We start from the raw sequence: 19,944 nt of genomic DNA, 5'->3' as shown, positions 1-19,944 counted from the left end.
AAAATTTCTCCGTCATAGAAATCGTTTCCTGGCTCGGGTTCGCAGACGTTATTTTTCGGCGGAACCAAGTGACAGCCGGAAATACGTCTGCGTTCGCAGGCTAATGTGCCAGCAACATAAATTTGAACTGGAATGCAGAATTTCTAAACGATTTATAAGAACTCAGTGTTTTTACGAAATACACCGTCCCACAGCCTTAGAGAAATACAGCCCTGTTCTCATAGCACTTAAAAAAAAAAATCCAGGCAGAAATACAGTAGAAGTCGTTTCCGTCCCCTCATGGGCTAAGAGATTCTCGCCCATATCAACTTTCTTTTCTCTCGTAAGCTCTTGCACGTTTAGAGATGCGCCACACTCGCTTTTTAGGTGCAGGGATCTGAACTAATGCTTACCTAACTTTTTAGAGATGCGCGTTTAGAGATGCGCCACACTCGCTTTTTAGGTGCAGGGATCCCAACCAATCCTTACCTAACTTTTTAAAGATGCTACTTTTAGCCCTCCCCCAACTCTACACACGTGATTTTTACTTGTGGAAAACTATCGATTTGCACAGTGTTTGGGTTGGAGATTCTCGCCCATATAAACTTTCTTTTCTCTCGTAAGTTCTCGCGCGTTTAGAGATGCGCCACACTCGCGTTTTAGGCGCGCGAGTCGCAACCAGCGCTTACCTCACCTTTTAAAAGATGCTACTTTTTGCCCTCCCCCAAATGTACACACGTGTATTTCACTTGCGGAAGTCTATCGATTTGGACACTGCCTGGGTTAGAGGTTCTCGCCCTTATCAACTTTCTTTTCTGTCGTAATATTTCGCGCGTTTACAGATGCGCCACACTCGCGTTTTAGACGCAGGGATCCCCACCAATGCTTACCTAACTTTTCAAACATGCTACTTTTAGCCCTTCCTCAAATCTACACACGTGTATTTCACTTGTGGAAGTCTGTCGCTTTGGACAATGCTTGGGATGGAGATTTTCGCCCATTTATATTTTTTTCTCTTACGTGCTTTCGTTCGTTTAGAGATGCGCCACATTCGCGATTTTGGTGTCGTGATTTCAAACTATGCTTACTGGACATTTTAAAGATGCTACATTTGGCCCGTTCTCAAATCTACACACGTGTATTTCACATGTGAAAGTCTGTCGCTTTGGACAATGCCTGAGCCAAAGATTCTCGCCTATTTATATCCTCTTTTTACTCGCGTGTTTTCGCGCGCTTAGCGATGCGGCACACTCGCGTTTTGGGTGTGGGGATCCCAAACTGTGCTTAGAGGGTTCTTTAAAAATGCTAGTTTTGGCCCTCCACCAAATCTACACAAACGTATTTCACTTGTGGAAGTGTATCCATTTGGACAGTGCTTAGGTTGGAGATTCTCGCCCAAATCAACTTTCTTTTCTCTCGTAAGTTCTCACGCTTTTAGAGATGTTCCACACTCACGTTTTATGGGCGTGGATCCCAACCAGTGCCTACCTAACTTTTTAAAGATGCTACTTTTAGCCCTCCCCTAAATCGACACACGTTTATTTCAATAGAGGAAGTCTATCGATTTAGACAGTGCTTGGGTAAGAGATTCTTGCCCATATCAACTTTCTTTTCACTCGCAAATTCTCGCGCGTTTAGAGATGCGCCACAGTCGCGTTTTAGGTGCGGGGATCCCAACCAATGCTTACCTAACTTTTTAAAGATATTACTTTTAGCCCTCCCCCAAATCTACACACCTGTGTTTCACTGGTGGAAAAGTATCGATTTGCACATTGTTTAGGTCAGAGATTTTCGTCCATATCCACTTTCTTTTCTGTCGTAAGCTCTCCCGCGTTTAGAGATGCGCCACACTCGCGTTTTAGGTGAAGGGATCCCAACCACTGCTTACCTAACTTTTTAAAGATGCTACTTTTAGCCCTCCCTAAAATCTACACACGTGTGTTTCACTTGTGGAAGTCTGCCGCTTTGGAGAATGCTTTGGTAAAAGATTCTCGCCGATTTATATCTTTTTTTTCACTTGCGTGTTTTCGAACGTTTAGCGATGCGGCACACTCGCGTTTTTTGTGTGGGGATCACAAACTATGCCTACGGGGCTCTTTAAAAATGCTAGTTTTGGCCATCCCCTAAATCTACACAAGTGTATTTCAGTTGTGGATGTCTATCAATTCGGAAAGAGCTTGGGTTAGATATTCTATCCCGTGTAAATTTTCTTCTCTCCCGCGTGTTCTCGCACGTTAAGCGAGGCGGCACACTCGCGTTTAGATGTGGGGACCCCAAACTTTGCTTACCTCGCTTTTTAAAGGTACTAGCTTTAGCTCTTTTTCAAATCTCCAACGTCTATTTCACTTGTGGAAGTCTATCGATTTGAACAGTGCCTGGGTGGATATTTTTAACCATGTCAATTTACTTTTCTCTTGTCTTCTCTCGCGCGTTTAGCTATGCGTCACACTAGAAGTTTTGGTGTAGGGATCTTAAGCTATGCTCATTGGGCTTTTTAAAGATACTAGTTTTGGCCCTGTCTTAAATTTGCAGAGGGGTACCTTTTACTTATGGGAGTCTTTCGATTCTGACAGTGCTTGGGTAAGAGAGTCTCGCCCATATCAAATTTCTTTCCTCTCCAAAGTTCTCGCGCGTTTAGAGATGCGCCACACTCGCGTTTTTGGTGTGGGGATCCCAAAGTATGCTTACGGGGCTCTTTAAAAATGCTAGATTTGGCCCTCCCCCAAATCTACACACGTGTATTTCACTTGTGGAAGTCTGTCGCTTTGGACAATGCTTGGGATGGAGATTCTCGCCCATTTATATTTTTTTCTCTTGCATGTTTTCGCGCGTTTAGAGATGCGCCACATTCGCGATTTTGGTGTCGTGATCTCAAACTATGCTTACTGGACTTTTTAAAGATGCTACATTTGGCCCTTTCTCAAATCTACACACGTAAATTTCACTTATGGAAGTCTGTCGCTTTGGACAATTCCTGGGTTAAAGATTCTCGCCTGTTTATATCTTCTTTTTACTCGCGTGTTTTCGCGCGCTTAGCGATGCGGCACACTCGCGTTTTGGGCGTGGGGATCCCAAACTATGCTTAGAGGGCTCTTTAAAAATGCTAGTTTTGGCCCTCCACCAAATCTACACAAACGTATTTCACTTGTGGAAGTCTATCGATTTGGACAGTGCTTAGGTTGGAGATTCTCGCCCAAATCAACTTTCTTTTCTCTCGTAAGTTCTCACGCATTTAAAGATGCTCCGCACTCGCGTTTTAGGTGCGGGCATCCCAACCAGTGCCTACCTAACTTTTTAAACATGCAACTTTTAGCCCTCCTCCAAATCTACACACGTGTATTTTACTTGTTGAAGTCTATCGATTTGGACAGTGCTTGGGTAAGAGATTCTCGCCCATATCAACTTTCTTTTCTCTCGTAAGTTCTCGCGCGTTTAGAGATGCGCCACACGCGCGTTTTAGGTGTGGGAATCCCAACCAGTGCTTACCTCACCTTTTAAAGATCCTACTTTTAGCCCTCCCCCAAATCTACACAAGTGTAGTTCACTTGTGGAAGTCTATGGATTTGGACAGTACGTGCGCCACACTCGCGGTTTTGGGTCGGGATTTCAAACTGTGTTTACTGGACTTTTTAAAAATGCTAGATTTAGCCCTTTCTCAAATCTTGACACGTGTGTTTTACTTGTGGTAGTCTGTCGCTTTGGACAATGCTGGGGTTGGAGATTCTCGCCTATTTATATTTTTTTATGTGTCGCGTGTTTTCGCGCGTTGAGAGATGAGCCACACTCGCATCTAAAACTATGCTCACTCGACTTTTTGAAGATGCTAGATTTGGCCCTTTCTCAAATCTACATACGTGTATTTAACTTGTGGAAGTCTATCGATTTGGACAGTGTTTTGGTTTGAGATTCTTCCCCATATCAACTTTCTTTTCTCTAGTAAGTTCTCGCGCGTTTAGAGATGCGCCCCACTCACGGGTTTGGTGTATCGTTCCCAAACTATGTTTACTGGACTTTTCAAGTATGCTAAATTTGGCCCTTTCTCAAATCTGCACACGTGTATTTCACTTATGGAAGTCTATCGATTTGGACAGTGTTTGGATTGGAGATTCTCGCCCATATCAACTTTCCTTTCTGTCGTAAGTTTTCGCGCGTTTAGGGATGCGCCGCATTCGCGTTTTAGGTGCGGGGATCCGAACCAATGCTTACCTAACTTTTTAAAGATTACTTTAACCCCTCCCCTAAATCTACACTCGTGTATTTCACTTGTGGAAGTCTATTGCTTTGGACAGTGCTTGGGTAAGAGATTCTCGCCAATATCAACTTTCTTTTCTCTCGCAAGTTCTCGCGCGCTTAGAGATGCGCCACTCTCGCGGTTTTGGTGTCGGGATCTTAGACTATGTTTACTGGACTTTTTAAAGATGTTAGATTTGGCTCTTTCTCAAATCTACACACGTGTATTTCACTTGTGGAAGTATGTCGCTTTAGACAATGCCTGGGTTAAAGATTCTCGCCCATTTTTGTCTTTTTTTCACTCGCGTGCTTTCACGTATCAGTTTAGAGTCTCTGGGACTCGGAAATATCGCCCAGGTTTTTGGAAATCGACCCAAAGTTGGTCAAAATAACGCTGCGCGTAGCCCGGTCTCTTCGACTTGCTAGTCACTAAGTAGCTATATTTCGGCCAGACTGCTCATAACCAAGCGTTCAAAAATTTTCCCTCTGTCCAATTCACTGACAGGCAAAGTCTTCTCGAATTAGTTTAGAGTCCCTGGGACTCGGAAATATCGCCCAAAATCCTAAAAATTGACCGAAAGTTTGTTAAAATAACGATGCACGTAGCCCGATCTCGGCGACTTTCTAGACACTACGTAGCTATATTTCAGCCAGACTGCTCGTAACCAAGTGTTCAAAATTTTTTCCTTTTTCCAATTCATTGAAAAGCAAAGTCTTCTCGAAATCGAAATCGAAATCGGCCCAAAGCTGGTCAAAATCACGCTGCACGTAGCCCGGTCTCGGCGACTTTGAGCACTGTCCAAATCGATAGATCTAGGCTTCCACCAGTGAAATACTCCTGTGTAGATTTGGAAGAGTGCTAAAAGTAGCATGTTTAAAAAGTTACGTGAACATTGGTGGGATCCCCGCACCTAAAACGCGAGTGTGGAGCATCTCTAAACGCGCGTGAACTTACAAGAGAAAAGAAAGTTGATTTGGGCCAGAATCTCCAACCTAAGCATTGTCCAAATCGATAGACTTCCACAAGTGAAATACATTTGTGTAGATTTGGTGGAGGGCGAAAACTAGCATTTTTAAAGAGCCCCGTAAGCATAGTTTGGGATCCCCACACCAAAAACGTCAGTTTGCCGCATCGTTAGACGCGCGAAAACAAGTGAAATACACGTGTGTAGATTTCAGAAAGGGCCAAATCTAGCATCTTTAAAAAGTCCAGTAGAATTAGTTTAAAATCCCGACACCAAAACCGCCAGTGTCGTGCATCTCTAAACGCGCGAGAACTTACTAGCAAAAAGAAAGTTGATATAGGCGAGAATCTCTTGCCAAAGTACTGTCCAAATCAATAGATTTCCACAAGTGAAACACGTGTGTAGATTTGGGGGAGGGCTAAAAGTGGCATCTTTGAATAAATATAAGAAGTTAAGCATTGGTTGGGATCTCCGCTCCTAAAACGCGAGTGTGGCGCATCTCTAAACGCGCGAGAACTTACGAGAGAAAAGAAAGTTGATAGGGGCGAGAATCTGTCACTTTTAAATTGATGACGTCACAAGTGGTACAAAGAGCACGACCATTAATTACGCATATATGCGTAATTGGTATTCAAAGTGTTAAAAATGATGCAAAGTTGTCAATTTTAGTAATTTCGGTTTGAAGAAAAGGTCCTGTTAGTACCTTCTTGTTACTAGATGAAAATTTTGCGGGGTTTGTTTTACCAGGGCGCTTCATGACGCCTCCTGGAATAAGCTATACCTTCCCTAGTTGAATCGTCATCAGTTCATCGTACGTTATTCAGGTTATTGATTGGAAAAACAATTATACTTTTGAACCTTAGTTCCTCTATTTTAAGGGATTGGGGGTGGGTTCACTTCTTTCGGAGGTCGTTACTTACGGACTTTTACGATTCGTTGCGTGTACGAGCCATTGACCAAGCGATTGGCCAAGCCATTGGTAGCCGTGCATGATCACCTAAAGCACTGACAATCTACCTTAGCTCCATGTACTAAGTTTCTCCTCGCGCTTTTTTTTTTTTTTTTTTTTTTCCCTCGGCTTTGTAATTGTGCGATATTTTGTACACAATAACTTCAATTGCCGAGCATGATAATACTGCATCATTGCGGGATTACTTGATTTATCGGCATTTCCCGGTTTTGTCCGCTCACGTTTTTTTCCTGCCTAAGTCTCTCTTCGCGTGTGTTTAGACGTGATCCGATATATAATGACTTTGTTTTGTTCCAGATTATTGGCGTCGGTGGAGTCCGCCATCATTTGAGAGCACCGGGAATGACTCGAACGCACTATTTACTTTTAAAGCACTGTTAATATCGTGACTTCATTTTAAAGCTTGTCTCATATTCCATCGGCCCTTTCTGGTTTATTTTTTATTTAATATCATCGGCATGTCACTGAAACAGATTAGACGCCTTTCCTGGCCACAAGACGAAGATCCCTAGTGAGAGTACGTAAGGAATGCTAAGAAAATTTCCTACCATTTCTCTGCGGTACTTACAGCAGAAGCCCCGTGCGTCCCGTCATGAGGGGTCGAACCAGGGACTAATAAGCGGTGCTACGACAGTTTACAACAACCAAAATTTATAAACTGACACGTCGGGATACTTTTTTAGCATTATCAACCAGCGTACGAAACGTCAAGTTCTGTATTAAAATACGTTGGAATACAATGTTTATCAACTATCAACTATCGACTATCAACCAAATTTTAAACGGTGAGGTAGAGGTGCTGTAGAAGACTTTTGGGGGAAGGTGAATTAAGGCGAAGGGGAACCCGTACTCAAGCCTAAGTATGGCTGCTTCCCCAACAGTTCGATCGCCGTTCCCCATTGTTCCCGATTTCATTATGCTCTTGGGTGGAACCGAGTGTTATTTTAGTATGGAACTGTAATCTTATACGGTAAAATATCCCGCAAAAGAACGCAACACAACGACCTCGGTTATCTACACATGTACGGGTTGCTCGCGTGCTCCTGGGAGATATATGCGTAGCCGGGTTCTATTTTCCCCAACTTTATCATGATTATAGCACGACTTCCAAACAGTTAAAATGCAAAATAAACATTTTTAAAATCAGAGGGAACATGTATATAATGGTCTTGACTTGTCAAGACTTACATTTACTACACGAGCGCATCGAATATAACCTGAATCGCTGTCATCGTGGGTTGCGTATGCGCATTACTATATTGATTTTTCTAGTTCTAGTGCGTATCAAGCATGAGTGAAGGTTCGTCATACTTTTTTAGCAGCTTTTTGGCCAAATCTCCGTGATAGTGCAGTTCAATTGCGTCAGACTAATAAGAATTCGAAAGTCTTTAAGTCTATAAGTCTATGTCATCAAATACTGACACCAGTATAATGCTTCCATATATATTGCATGCAATGCCGGTTAAACGTAAATCGTGTGACGAGAACGAAGAAACAAAGACAAGATTGCATCATAGCACAAGAAGAATAGCTTTATTGTGAAGTACCAAGGGCATGAAATGCGCTGACCAGCTCCAGATTGTACACAAATGGCAAAAAACGTCGTGTTCCGCAAACAAGGTCTTAAATGTGCTTTTTAATTACCCTTATTAACATTAAATTTGCTGATATTTTATATTAGCCGTTACTTGTTTTCAAATGGCAGGCAGCCCGTCGATGTCAATGAAGAACGATGTCAGTTTGTGGAACGTCTCACTAACACTACCAAAGACTTACAACATATTATCAAGCAGCCACAATGCAATTAATCATGATGAATTTATTATGGTTATATACTGTTGTGTTGTAAGGCTTGTATTAAGATATTTTATATTATCTATATTTTTCCAATAATTTCTTATTTCTTATTAATTATTAATTTTTTTTTTTTTTTGCATGTCTTAACAGAATATGGTAGCTTCAATATGAAGTCATTGTTACAATGAGGCGACGTAGTGAAGTCCCGTCTATGGTTGATTGGTAAAATTGAATTAAATGATAAAAGCCAATTACGACAAGTCTTCGACATTCATCCTGTCCTGAAGGAAGGTGTTTCACAAACAAAAAAGTTCCCATCCGCCCAATGATCACACGATGATCCGACTATACTGACAATCAGAAACACTTTGAGAAAGTGGCATGTGTTTCTTCTCGTTCTAGACTGATTGGTATTGATCAGACTTCAACGTAGCATCAGGTGTGAGTTGCAACCTGTTACCAGGACACTCTCTATTCCCGGCATTGTTTGTCAGGGTATTTCTAGGTTCTACCGTTGCCGTTCGTCGCAGTGAACAAGGAGAAAAGAGCAGCGACTTGACACAACTTCTGAAACGCTTGCTCTGGAAACAGTAAATAATCGGATTCACGGACGAATTTAAAGTCACCAGGACTACCGTTGTTGTATGTACTACTCCACCGTGGGAGTTCAATCCGTAGAAGTCCAACACATAGACAATCAGGTTTGGAAGCCAACAAATCCCGCACACAATTGTCACTATGAGTGCCATTTTCGTGACCCGCTTGCGTGACTTGATCACGGCGTGTTGCGTGAGTTCCACGGGCTGTGATGTCTTCACCCACAGTTTAATGACCACTCGTGTGTACAGAAAGACCATGATACTTAGCGTGATGATACCAAACACAATAAGCCATCCCAAGCTGTAAGCATTCATATACCAGCCCGCTGGCCAATCCTCGTAGCAAAAATCTATAGCCTGATCATACTTCACCAGCACAAACAAGGGAAGATTCCAGATAACCGCAAACAGCCAACAAGCTGGAATGATCCATTTGAGTTTCGCTTTGGAAATGCGTCGCTTTTCATCGTACGGATAAAGTACAGCAAAATATCTTTCAAATGCAATAGCGATGAGTGACACGACAGACACCACGCCTCCTGTCCACACTAGGTTCCCTCCAGTTAGGAACTTACACAGGTAGTCACCAGTGAGGCCTCGTGGATGCTTATACGTGTGTAGGAATATGTATTGAGGAGCTATGAAGATGGCGACCATCATGTCAGCGCAGGCAAGGCTAACAAGCAAATAGTTCATGGCGTTCCTCATAGACCTGTTACGTAGAACAATTAAGCAGACTATCGAGTTGCCAACGAGGTTTACTGTAACAATTAGCGAAAAGGCCACCCGAAGACCGATCTGCGCCGGTTCAGAGTATGTGAATAGTGACATCACGTGTTGTAGGATCAAACGGGGACGAACGACAAGGAAAACAGATCTGAAAACAACAGGAACAGATTAAACAATGATTCATAAGCTATTGTGATAGAATAACGCCTCTTCTAATTACATCACGCTTTCTTGAATACACTGGCTTTAAGCCTCGCATTTAGGAGTTGTGCGCAAATATCACTTCAGTTTCCACCCCTAGTATAGTTCCACTGTTTAAGGAGTATACTTATTAAAGATTAAAGATGTATTGACAGACAGACACTTAACCAGATGGTACGCTCCCACCATCGCAAAAGGCGAACTTTATAATAACTTGTCAGACAAAAATATTCAAGACCCTGGAACTCAAGCACAATAAAATAATTTTCTTCATACGCATGATTTTCTGGCCCAAGAATTAGAGAAATTCAAGAGATATTTACAAATAATTGAATCTAAAACCTTTTTTAAGACAATACTACACCTGCAACATTGAACAAGTGGTCTATTTTTTCAACGAAGACGTTTTACTTTAAAATCAGAATTTTCAACTTCAGTATTTGAACCATACTGGTATAGAAAACACAATATATTTGCATTTTAGGAATTTGGACGTCAGTAAAATAATTCTAGCAGAGAAAAGCACAATCCATTCTAAGTTTTTAAAGTACAGTTTACCTGTTTAGAAACTCAGGTCTGCTCCAAAAAGATTAAAATTTCTTTTAAAGTGGAAGTCACTGAATCGGCTTTTCTAACGACTTCAATCAATTTATGTTCAGTTCAACGACTGTTGTTAGAGGACATGCAACCCTTAACTTGTTGATGCATTGAAGAAAAAATAAAAACCTATCAGCTTAGCTAATATCTGCTTCTAAAATTCAACCAATAAAGTGCGAGTAAAGTTTACTTTAAAAGGAACAGTTTTAATCATCGGAGAGGTAAGGCGCCTCAGGTAATTCTTGTAATCCTGGATCTTCGATACATCTGCGACATATCTCTTCCAGTGTTTGAAGAAGCTTACCATAATCACTTGTAATTCAAAAAAGGTGATTTAAGTTAAGTGATAGTATCAGCGCTACTTGTGCGTGGCGTTAATTATATCATTATCATTATTGATCTATTATCATAATACTTGCTGAGTTCCATAATGTTAAAAGCTTCTTCCTTTCACGGTATCCTCACAACAAAGGCACACAAATGATATGTCAAATGTGAGGAGGTCCAAACACCTATAAGCTTTCTCGTTTCTTTTAATTCTCCTTGTCACTTCAGTTAAAGTTTTTTCCTTACATTTTTGTCAAATTCTTTTGTGTGGCAACCAGCAAAATATGGAAAAAACATAAATAAATAAACTCATTTTGATTTTTTTTTCCATTGATTATTTCTCTCTATTTTATTGATTATTTCTCTCCCATCCATTATTGATGCATCGTAAGATAAAGAGGGTAGGCTGATAAAGAATAAATTAAAGTTATAGCTAAGAAAAAGTGTCTTGATCTGCTAGCAAAATTCTTTGAACTGAACCTAAACCAATAAATAGCAGTCCAAATACGCGGGGCGAATGGACAAACATTGCTATAAATGAACGTGACGGCATCTTTCCATCTCCTTGGGGTCGGACAAAAGTTGTAAAATATCGAAGACAACCGGATGTAATTAATATTGAGCTGATATCGTTGAAGTGCACGTCAAAGATTTCAACAAGCACCTATATCTACATGCCATAGATTCTGTTGTTGGGCTAATTGATCACTAAGTCGTCTTTTCAGTGATTGTATTAACCGACTGGTAGAGAAATAGGTAGAAATGTGTGCTGTCAACCACAATAAGGCGGGGGGTGGGGGAGGGGGTTGGATCGCCCTTTTGAGCATTAAACTGTACCGACATAGCACAAATTAAGGTGTTTTTATATGGACCAAAAGGCAAGTCGACGTACGAGTTCGACGCCAATGGCCACGGCAATTCCATCAAACTGATATCTTCGTAGACTTTAATCAAAACATACCTAAAGGAAAACTTTATTTGTGTACAGACGGCAGTTTGTCGAAAGGCAGACGTGATAGGAGGCGTGTAAGCAGTCCTGTGGTCACTTTCTCATGCTTTCGTTTACAACGCCCTATGCTGTCAAATGCCGTGGGAAATTTTAGGCAAAAATGATTTTCTTGGATTTCCTTTGAAAAACATAACATTATTTCATCTGCCTTTCGTCATTCACAGATCAAGAGAAAAACGGCAAGCAAGCTCACGAAATTACCGTTTTATTAACAAAACAGATCTATGTTGTATTTAGTAATATAAACGATTGGAACATGATCGTCTGATTAGTCAAACTAAAATTAAGGGAACTGATAGACCTACTACTGAGATATGTCATCAGCTTGTTAATATTTCTTAACATTTTGCAGCAGCAGTCTTTTCTGGCTGGAGGTTAGGTAAAGTTTAAAGAAAAATTGTTTTTAAAAAGTAAGTTCATAAAACATTCTAAAAATTATTGTTTCGCGATAAAAATGCTTCAAAAAATGAGAAGCAAACAAGCAAATTCGTAAATTTTAGTAAGAAAACGATATAATTAAGTTGATTCTTAAAAGCTTAATTAATTGAACTTTTTCTAATTTGTCCTTTAGCAAATTGCTTCTTCAAATATTAACTTGTTCTACTTAATATTAGTGACAATTGCCGGGCGTCCAGCATGTTACGTCATGGCCACAAAATCACTCTCTGTCGAAGGACGTGCATGTTTGTCATTATAGAACGATATCGCGATATTGCAGCCTAGCTTTGTTGTAGCTACAGTGGTGAGGGAAGATTGACCTGTGCAATGAGATTTTCCAGGCTATTTCCAACGAAGGTGAAGAGAAACGTATTTCTTGAATTATTATTCATTTGATATGTTTTTTATTTTTTATTTTTTATTTTTTTTTGCCACACATAGGGAACAATTGTATCGAAGAAAGAAGACAGCATCAGAGACAGGAAGCGGAGAGAGAACCTTAGAGGAACCATGAAGCTTAAGATATTAGACCTTTCATTCCAAAACTTGTTAAAGCATATTAAAAATTGGATAAGACCATGTACTGTACGTAAACAATATGACAGCCTAATATGTTCTAAGTTTCAGGACTGAACTCTTAAAGTTTAAACACTTGCCAAGTTTGTCCAATCATCTGTTGAAACTATATATAGCGACAGTGAGCTAGAATAAACACGAATGGACACGTAAGGCCCGTTCCAAACGTCGGCGCTCCATTCATACGCCGAACCTAACTGATGAGTTAAGTACGGCAGGAGAGCGGCGTTTGAATCAGTTTGGCTGGGCAGGTTAGGTTTGGTGCGGCAAACAACATTAAATTCGGCACGGTCTGCCGCACTATGCGACGTTGGAGCGGCAGCTGATTCATACGGCGTTCTCCTCATGTGTCGAACCTAATGCATAAATTAGTGTAATGTATTTTTCATATAAAGGGACTTGTGATTGGCTTAAAATTGAGTGGCGTGACCAGTCATGCAAGAAGCTCGAAGTCGTCGCTAAAAATAAAGACAAAAAAATGCTTTCGATTTGTGAGAAACGGGACTGTATAAGCGAGGTTCTTTAGCGCAAATTCATTTTTTACTTTTTCTTCGTGATAAGAGCCTAGCTTATGAGATTTCCCTTTAACAAGTCGAATTAACTGGGAGAAAACCCGTCTAAATACAAACACTGAACCTTGAGTTTGAATTTGCTTCCCTAAATATTGCTATAACAGCGAAATGTTAGTCACAGCTTTTCTATTTGGACAGAGTTCTTGAATTCAGAATGCGTATTTTCTCGTCAAAAATTGTTACCACCGGCTTCCCGAATTAAGTTCGACGCAAGTACGCCGTCTGAACCAGCCGTCGCTCCAAAGTCGCTCTAAAGTCGAACTTAATCAAGTTTGCTTCGGCACATGAGTGGAGCGGCGTTTGGACCGGGCCTAAGTGAGTTATGTAAAGACCTGAAACACGTTTTCATCGCACGGTTAAACAAGCTTCTTGAGAATAAAAAAATCATCAGTTCTAGGCCGATTACAGAATTGAGCCTTAAACAAAAAGAAAAAGGAGGGAAAGTTCGAGTTGATTTTGAGTGGATTTATACCAAAACAAATAACCTAACATGTACACGAAAGTAATAATAAAAAGAAAAATGACAATTAACTTAAAAGAAAATAATAAATGTAGTGACAGACGTGAAGGAAATGAAATAAAAGGAAACTACGGTTGTAAAATAAACCAAAGACAAAGAGGCCACAGATTAAAAATTAATATATTACAACTGTTGCGGCATTTATCAGAAAGTTAAAAAATTCTTATATAAAGCCGGTGTCATAAACAGTAAATAAGAATGGCCATCCCCGCGAACTCGGCAGTAAACCGATTTTACTGAGTAGAATCGAATTCGAGTAGAATATAAGTCGTTTTCAAGCAGAGGTGGCAAGTATTACCAGCGCAAAACAGGGAAATTGTTAAAGAGTACAGTTTAACACAGCTGTAGTTCTGAACTGACAAATGAACCAGATTTAACTGATAACTTACCAAGTTTCATGTAAAGTTGAACAATAACTCGCCTTCATTAGATTGTCCTGGTCTAAACTTAAACCCCTCGGTTCCTGACCACGTTTTACCCTAGTCTGATGATTTCTCTTAAACGGCTATTTCCTGCAACTGCACAAGTCGCGCGCCAGATAAAGTTTGCTTGATAACTTCATGTTGTTCTATAATCAGCTAAGACGAGGTTTGGCCGGCTATCTGAGCCCTAACTTCGAGCGATCAATTTTTACACTTCTTCTCGCGTTTGCAAATGTGTGATGATATTAGTTCAGCCGCGTTCACCGACGTACTGCGCATGGGAAGCTTGATGTCTGTTGTGATATTTGTTTTACATTGGAACATTTACAATATTGGCTTAAAACAGTAAACTCTGTGGTTTGTCATTTTTGCATTTTTAATGATTTCCTCCTGCAGAAGAAAACGCCTTTTTGCTTTGTCTTTTGTTCTTGTTGTTGTTGTTCCTGTTGTTGTTGAAACAGAGACATTTTGCGCACACTTGCTTTAGATCGGCTAGAGGTTTTTTAAGCGGATTTCTGTACATGCAGCCACACGTGTAATTTACACACTGTTTGGCTTTACTTCTGTCGTCAGTTCCCATCGATTTGTTAACTCAAAAGCACCTGCCCTCTGCGATCGCGATATAGTAAACAGCAATGTGCTTATTATGAGTTCAGCCTGAAAGGAAATACACATTAAAAACCTTTTCTTCTATAACTCTGCTATAACTTTATAAAAATATAAAACTACTACTGCACGAGCTGTTGATGGAACAAGCAAAAAGAATTTACACTTTGATCATATCTATATTGTTTTCCATTTTCCATCCACTTGAAACACTCGCCGAGAGTTCGATGTAAGCTTTGGAAACACTCACTGCTTGTTCGGATTTCTCGTTCTACCAAACTTCCACTAATGTTTTTCTACGACACCTATAGAAACAGGGAAAATGTTTTCTTTCTCTTAAAGGTGATTTCCAGTCCGTACTGCCCACTCTCGAGAGTTTGTTTACTTTTTTTGTTTTGTTTCAAGTAAGACATCACAAAATTTAAACATTTCGCAGCTACTTATATGAAGTAAATTCAAAGTTTCATGTCAAGCGCCATTATCGATGCGAAGCGTTAAAGTTTTGCTTCGTTTTTTCTAATATCACTTGATGAAACAACTTCGCAGCTGTATAAATCAGTGAAGCTATTGGAAAATAAATTGAAAGGCCTCAAAGATAAGGTATGTGGTTCGTAACGAATAACATCGATTCGCCTTTCTAAGCATTAGGGTACAGAGACTGCGCAGTACGGACTGGAAATCATCTTTAAATGTAAACAGACGACTTTTCAGCTTCGCACTCAATTCATCTTTCGTGAGAGGCCCTCTTTAGAGTTACGTAATCACCTTGGAATATTTTGGGTTGATTCTGACGTCAGCAGCCGCAAAATTCGCCCCTACCACTGACTAAGCGCGAAAACACTCTGAATGCTGAAATATTTTAAACTCGATTACGTAATCTTCTCCCATACATTTCCTGCTATGCAGTCAGCCTTGAGTTGTGTTCTTCTTTTATACCGGTCTTTATTACACCATTGTACGGTGTATCGCCGCTCGTATTTTCACTTCATACTTGTTTCTCACTCTGCAAAAAGCTGTTTATTTGTCTTACTGCCTTTCGCCTTCCGGGATTAACCTTTTTACAGTATATATCCGAAAACCTTTTAGAACCCTTTTCAGCTCTAACGTCATAAAAAATAATTCCCCTTACATAACTGCCATAAATATTTCCTCACACGGCATTAATTCCATCAATCCAACTCGTAAGTGAAAGTTGCAACACCTAACACAATGACTTGAAATGTTTTCGAAACCGGGCTAACTTATTTCGTAAAGCTACCCAAAAGACATTGTCCTGTGGCGAGAAGGATGAGTTAACTTACTACGTCATGTCACATCATTCATTGCTTTTCTTTACACGAGTAACTAGTGGCATTGGAAACAAATCTTAATCAATTATTCCTAGTCAAGTGGGAAGCCTTTGAATGACAATGAAGCCATGTTGACTTACGGTTGCGCTACAGTAAAACATAAATAATTTAAAAACAGTCATTTAAAAGCATATTCTAACCTGACAAACTATTCTGTACCGCCCTGGCAGATATGAATTTCCCTCATTGCACATATTTGGGTTTAATTCCATGAAACTTATTTCTGATCAGAAATTGAAGAGGTAAATAACAGGATATTTTTCCTCTGTGATTTGCACGATTGATTTTGTTAATTAAAACCTCTCAAATACGTTTGATCGCCAAGCACATGTTAATTTGCTTTTAGAAAAGCATACTTTTGAGAAAACACGGTCAACGCTATGTGATTTTTCTACCGATATAGGACCGATTTATCCGTTTCTCCTTACTAAAATGATTTTCAAACCCGAACTATGCAAATTTTACACGCCAATGGTTTATTGACTTATAAATATCGCACGGCGCAAACGTGTGTGCTGTAAGTTCATACGTACTTATTCCTTCCGTGTTTACAAAGAAAGAACGAAATTTCGTCGAAAAAAATAACGGCAACAAAGTTTAAGCTCAAGCAAAAGGTTGGTTAGAACCCACAACGGCCAGGTCTAGATGAAGTTTCAATATAGTGTTTCGAGTTATTAAGTTACGAGGATCGATTGATTTAGATACAAATTGAATCGCATCCTTAACTCTAAACCGAATTAAAAGTACGTTTGTTTTTCGAGGGTAATAAAACTCAGCGACTCTACAAAAAATTGTTTGTTGAAGGATCGATTCATCAAGATTTACATGAAACGAAACAGAAACTAACAGAAACTAACAGAAACTAACAGAAACTAACAGAAAGTCAGTCAAGACGAAGCAACTTCCTTACAAGATAGTGAATGAAACGCAAATCGAATTAACCCTTTTACTCGTCATTGATCTTATTCTTTCGACAAAGAAAACCTCTAACCAACCTTTGCGGTGAGAACTTGAAGATAAACTGCTAAGTAGTTGAGAGTGGCGAAATCCTCGCAGTAATCAGACATTCAATGCGTTATTCCGATAAGCACTTACGTTTTGTGTGACATCGCTGAAGTTATAGAGAACTGTGTCCGATGGCTGTTCCATGGACCATAAAATTTATTAATCATATTTTTTGTTCCGGTTTCAAACCCGCGGTGTGAACCATTGATTGGACAACAGAAGGAGTTAGAAGAGGACGATCGATCACTTCGTCGTAATGACTATACAATTAGTTTACCCCCTAGAATTAGTTCCTTTCACATCTGTACAGCTTTAAGTGGCGTACTTTTCTTTTAGTTCAAAAACTGCGTCAGCACACCTAGCCAATATTACTAATAAGTAAGCTTGGAACCCTTTGATCGAGCTCATGCTACACACGAAAATAAAAATTACACACAGCTGAAGTGCTTGTCTATTTTGTTTTGGTTTAATGAAATGGAAAAGATTGCTTTCAATTGGTGTTTTCGTCGTTCTTTTGGTGCGCAGAACCCTTCTCGAAGCTGACAGTTTATCATAAAAATATCATTCTCTAGTAGTTGAACAACAAAGATCGTCCTTATCTGTGCACTTAGCTTGACGACTCGTATTGTTTATACTAGATTGTTAGTCCTCTGAGCGTTTTCAAAAGACCTCTCTTGTAGAGTAGACACCATAAGAGACTGGTTTTCTTCATGGTATAACCAATGGACTCACGCTTAGCATATTTCATTAATTAAAACTAACTTGAGACGCTCCTTCTGCGGCACACGAGAAAAATTAGCCGCATTTGTGACCGGTTTGACCGTGAAATGTATTTTCTTGGTTATGCAACTTCAGCCAAACGTGTGTGGGTTTTTTTTTTCACGGTTGACGCCGAGAAAGGTGTTGGTTTAGCTTTCATATATTTTCTACTTAATGCCTTTTTGACGGTTCAAAATTTAGAAAAAATGGCTAACAAAAAACGCATCACCATAATGGTTAATGTCATATAAGTGATTGGTTTTTGCAAAATTTGGATAAAAAACAAATGAGTTAAAAACTGCTTTTAGCCTTTTGGAGAGTTATGTGCACTTTCCCTGCTTTCCCAGCTAGCAAAGCACAATAGCAACGGGCTGATATTCTTGGCGTTTAAAAAACGTGGATATATTATTGATAAGTTAAGGGACAGTCGTAAAGGTTGCTGTGTGCTCCCCAAGCTTTCTCAGACTACAGACTGTGTTGAAGTTTTATGGCTCTTACTTATTTTCGTTATTAGCTTTAGCCATTAGTTTGCTGAAAAATGGAAAACCGAAAACTTACAACTGCAGACTCCCTCCTAAAATCAGTTCTCCGCCCTCAAACAGTTTAAATGCAGAGCAATTCGAGAAAAGAAGATAAAATAAACGTAGATACAGTGATTTCCGTTCATTTTATCAGACATTCCTGTGTAATTCTCCAAAAAGGATTTATGAACATTTTTTAATAACAAAAAATGTTGTTTTTTATCATTATTGACCTCACAACTATTTAAGAGTCACGAACGCTTTCCTATTCGTGATGAAAGCAAATACAGAGTCGATCAGAAGAGAAAGGGAACGGAATTGTTTAATTTTTCAGATTGAGAAGATCTCCTTTTTGTTCGAGAATAGCAAGTTTTCTTTAGTTCTCAAATTTCAAAGCAGGGCACTCCTATGCGTTGTGCTTATTAAATAACTTTCGAGAATGTCGTTGTGTCAATTCACCGGTCTGAAAATTGGCAAGTTATTCTCCTCCGTTTTTTGAACTCTTCAAAGTGAAGAATTACCTGGCTCGGAGTGAAAATCATTGCCGTATTCAAATTAACTTCAGTTATAAAAAACTACAGCTTCCGTCGAGTTGTAATGACTGAGACATTAGAATCCCTAAAGCTCGAGAAGCGTTTTTTTTTTTTTTTCCCTCTAAATTGAATGTTTGATTTCAGAACGCAGCATTTTTGGTATATGATAGTGAATCAAATAATTTGCCGTAAAAACGGTCCACGAGTTACTTCTTGTTTATCAAATTTCTGAAAGTAGAAAACAACCTCTGGCTAACCTTTCGAAGGGAGACAAAACGCCGTCGTGAAAACAGCTACATTTCTTGTTGCCCGCTTGTGCTGTTCTTGTAAAATGAGGAAACCAACGGGAAAGCATCAACAAAGCCCACAATTTATTAATTTCAGTAATTTATTCTGACTTTAAACCTTTCATGGTGTGAGACACCTTATGTTCCATCAGAAGAATTTATTAAAAAGGACTTCCTTGTTATCACGTTGTTAATACCGTCCGCAAATTAGTACGCCATTAACAGCGCTAGAGACTTCGCTTAATGATTTCCTTGCACATCTACAATTTCAACTAGACGCTCTAAGAACGTCTACTCGGGCTTCTTACCACAGTATCAAATCGTACTTTACAAAACGCGTGTTGGACGCAATAAAAGCAAATTAAAGAATCAGGATATTTTAGCACAAGAGTTCTGCTTAGATATTTACTATTCAAGTTGCTTCCGTGAATATCCTCCTCATCCTATCACAAGTTGTGAGTTTAAACCATTTTGGTTCAAGAATGAAGCACAGCTGTCTACGCATTGATGGAGAAGTTGTTTGCAAAGAATTTTCGAGGTCTTTTACAACTTATGGCGATTACTTTGTACATGCTAGCAGAAATTGTTCGAAGTATGTTTACTGGTCGTGGCGATCCGAGCAAATTGTGTAGCTGAACATCTTTGCCGTGTTGCGATCTTAAACCCTTTTCAAGAGTCATATCTCCTTTGGAGAGGGAATAATCCCTTTCGAAAGAGCCAAAACGAATCACTGATGATAAACTCTTCCGCGAAAACAACAGTCCTGTGACTAGGCTCAAACTGCATTGTACATAATTTGCATAAACTGTCAAGTTGTGTATTTTGCGGATAACTTCCAAGAATTTGCGACCCTTAATGCATTTTATGAAGTAATATTCAAGCTACATATTTTTATTGAATCAAGGCAGGAGTATTTTTAAAAATGACTCTCATTTATAAGGGAAGATGCGGCA

At 39.6% G+C, this 19,944-nt stretch overlaps 2 protein-coding genes across 4 annotated transcripts in view; both read right to left on the bottom strand.

Annotated features, from left to right (window-relative positions):
• LOC145489067 (adenosine receptor A3-like) overlaps window positions 1-19,944 on the bottom strand; it is a 252,168-nt gene that overhangs the window by 106,505 nt on the left and 125,719 nt on the right. The window lies entirely within an intron of this gene.
• On the bottom strand, window positions 7,663-17,510 carry LOC145490186 (QRFP-like peptide receptor). Of its 3 annotated transcripts, none has more exons than XM_081469301.1 (2): window positions 16,882-17,510; window positions 7,663-9,417 (listed from the first exon to the last, which is right to left on the bottom strand). In XM_081469301.1, the coding sequence occupies exon 2, from the start codon at window positions 9,369-9,371 to the stop codon at window positions 8,340-8,342; it is 1,032 nt and encodes a 343-aa protein (XP_081325427.1). In that variant the 5' UTR covers window positions 9,372-9,417; window positions 16,882-17,510; the 3' UTR covers window positions 7,663-8,339. The 3 variants fall into 3 exon arrangements, with proteins under 3 accessions (XP_081325427.1, XP_081325426.1, XP_081325428.1); XM_081469300.1 differs by lacking the exon at window positions 16,882-17,510 and adding an exon at window positions 13,899-14,062; XM_081469302.1 differs by lacking the exon at window positions 16,882-17,510 and adding an exon at window positions 10,029-12,248.

Source organism: Orbicella franksi, chromosome 6 (genome assembly GCF_964199315.1).
Source record: "Orbicella franksi chromosome 6, jaOrbFran1.1, whole genome shotgun sequence".
Classification (NCBI taxonomy): Eukaryota; Metazoa; Cnidaria; class Anthozoa; order Scleractinia; family Merulinidae; genus Orbicella; species Orbicella franksi.
This window is presented reverse-complemented; position numbering and strand designations above follow the sequence as displayed.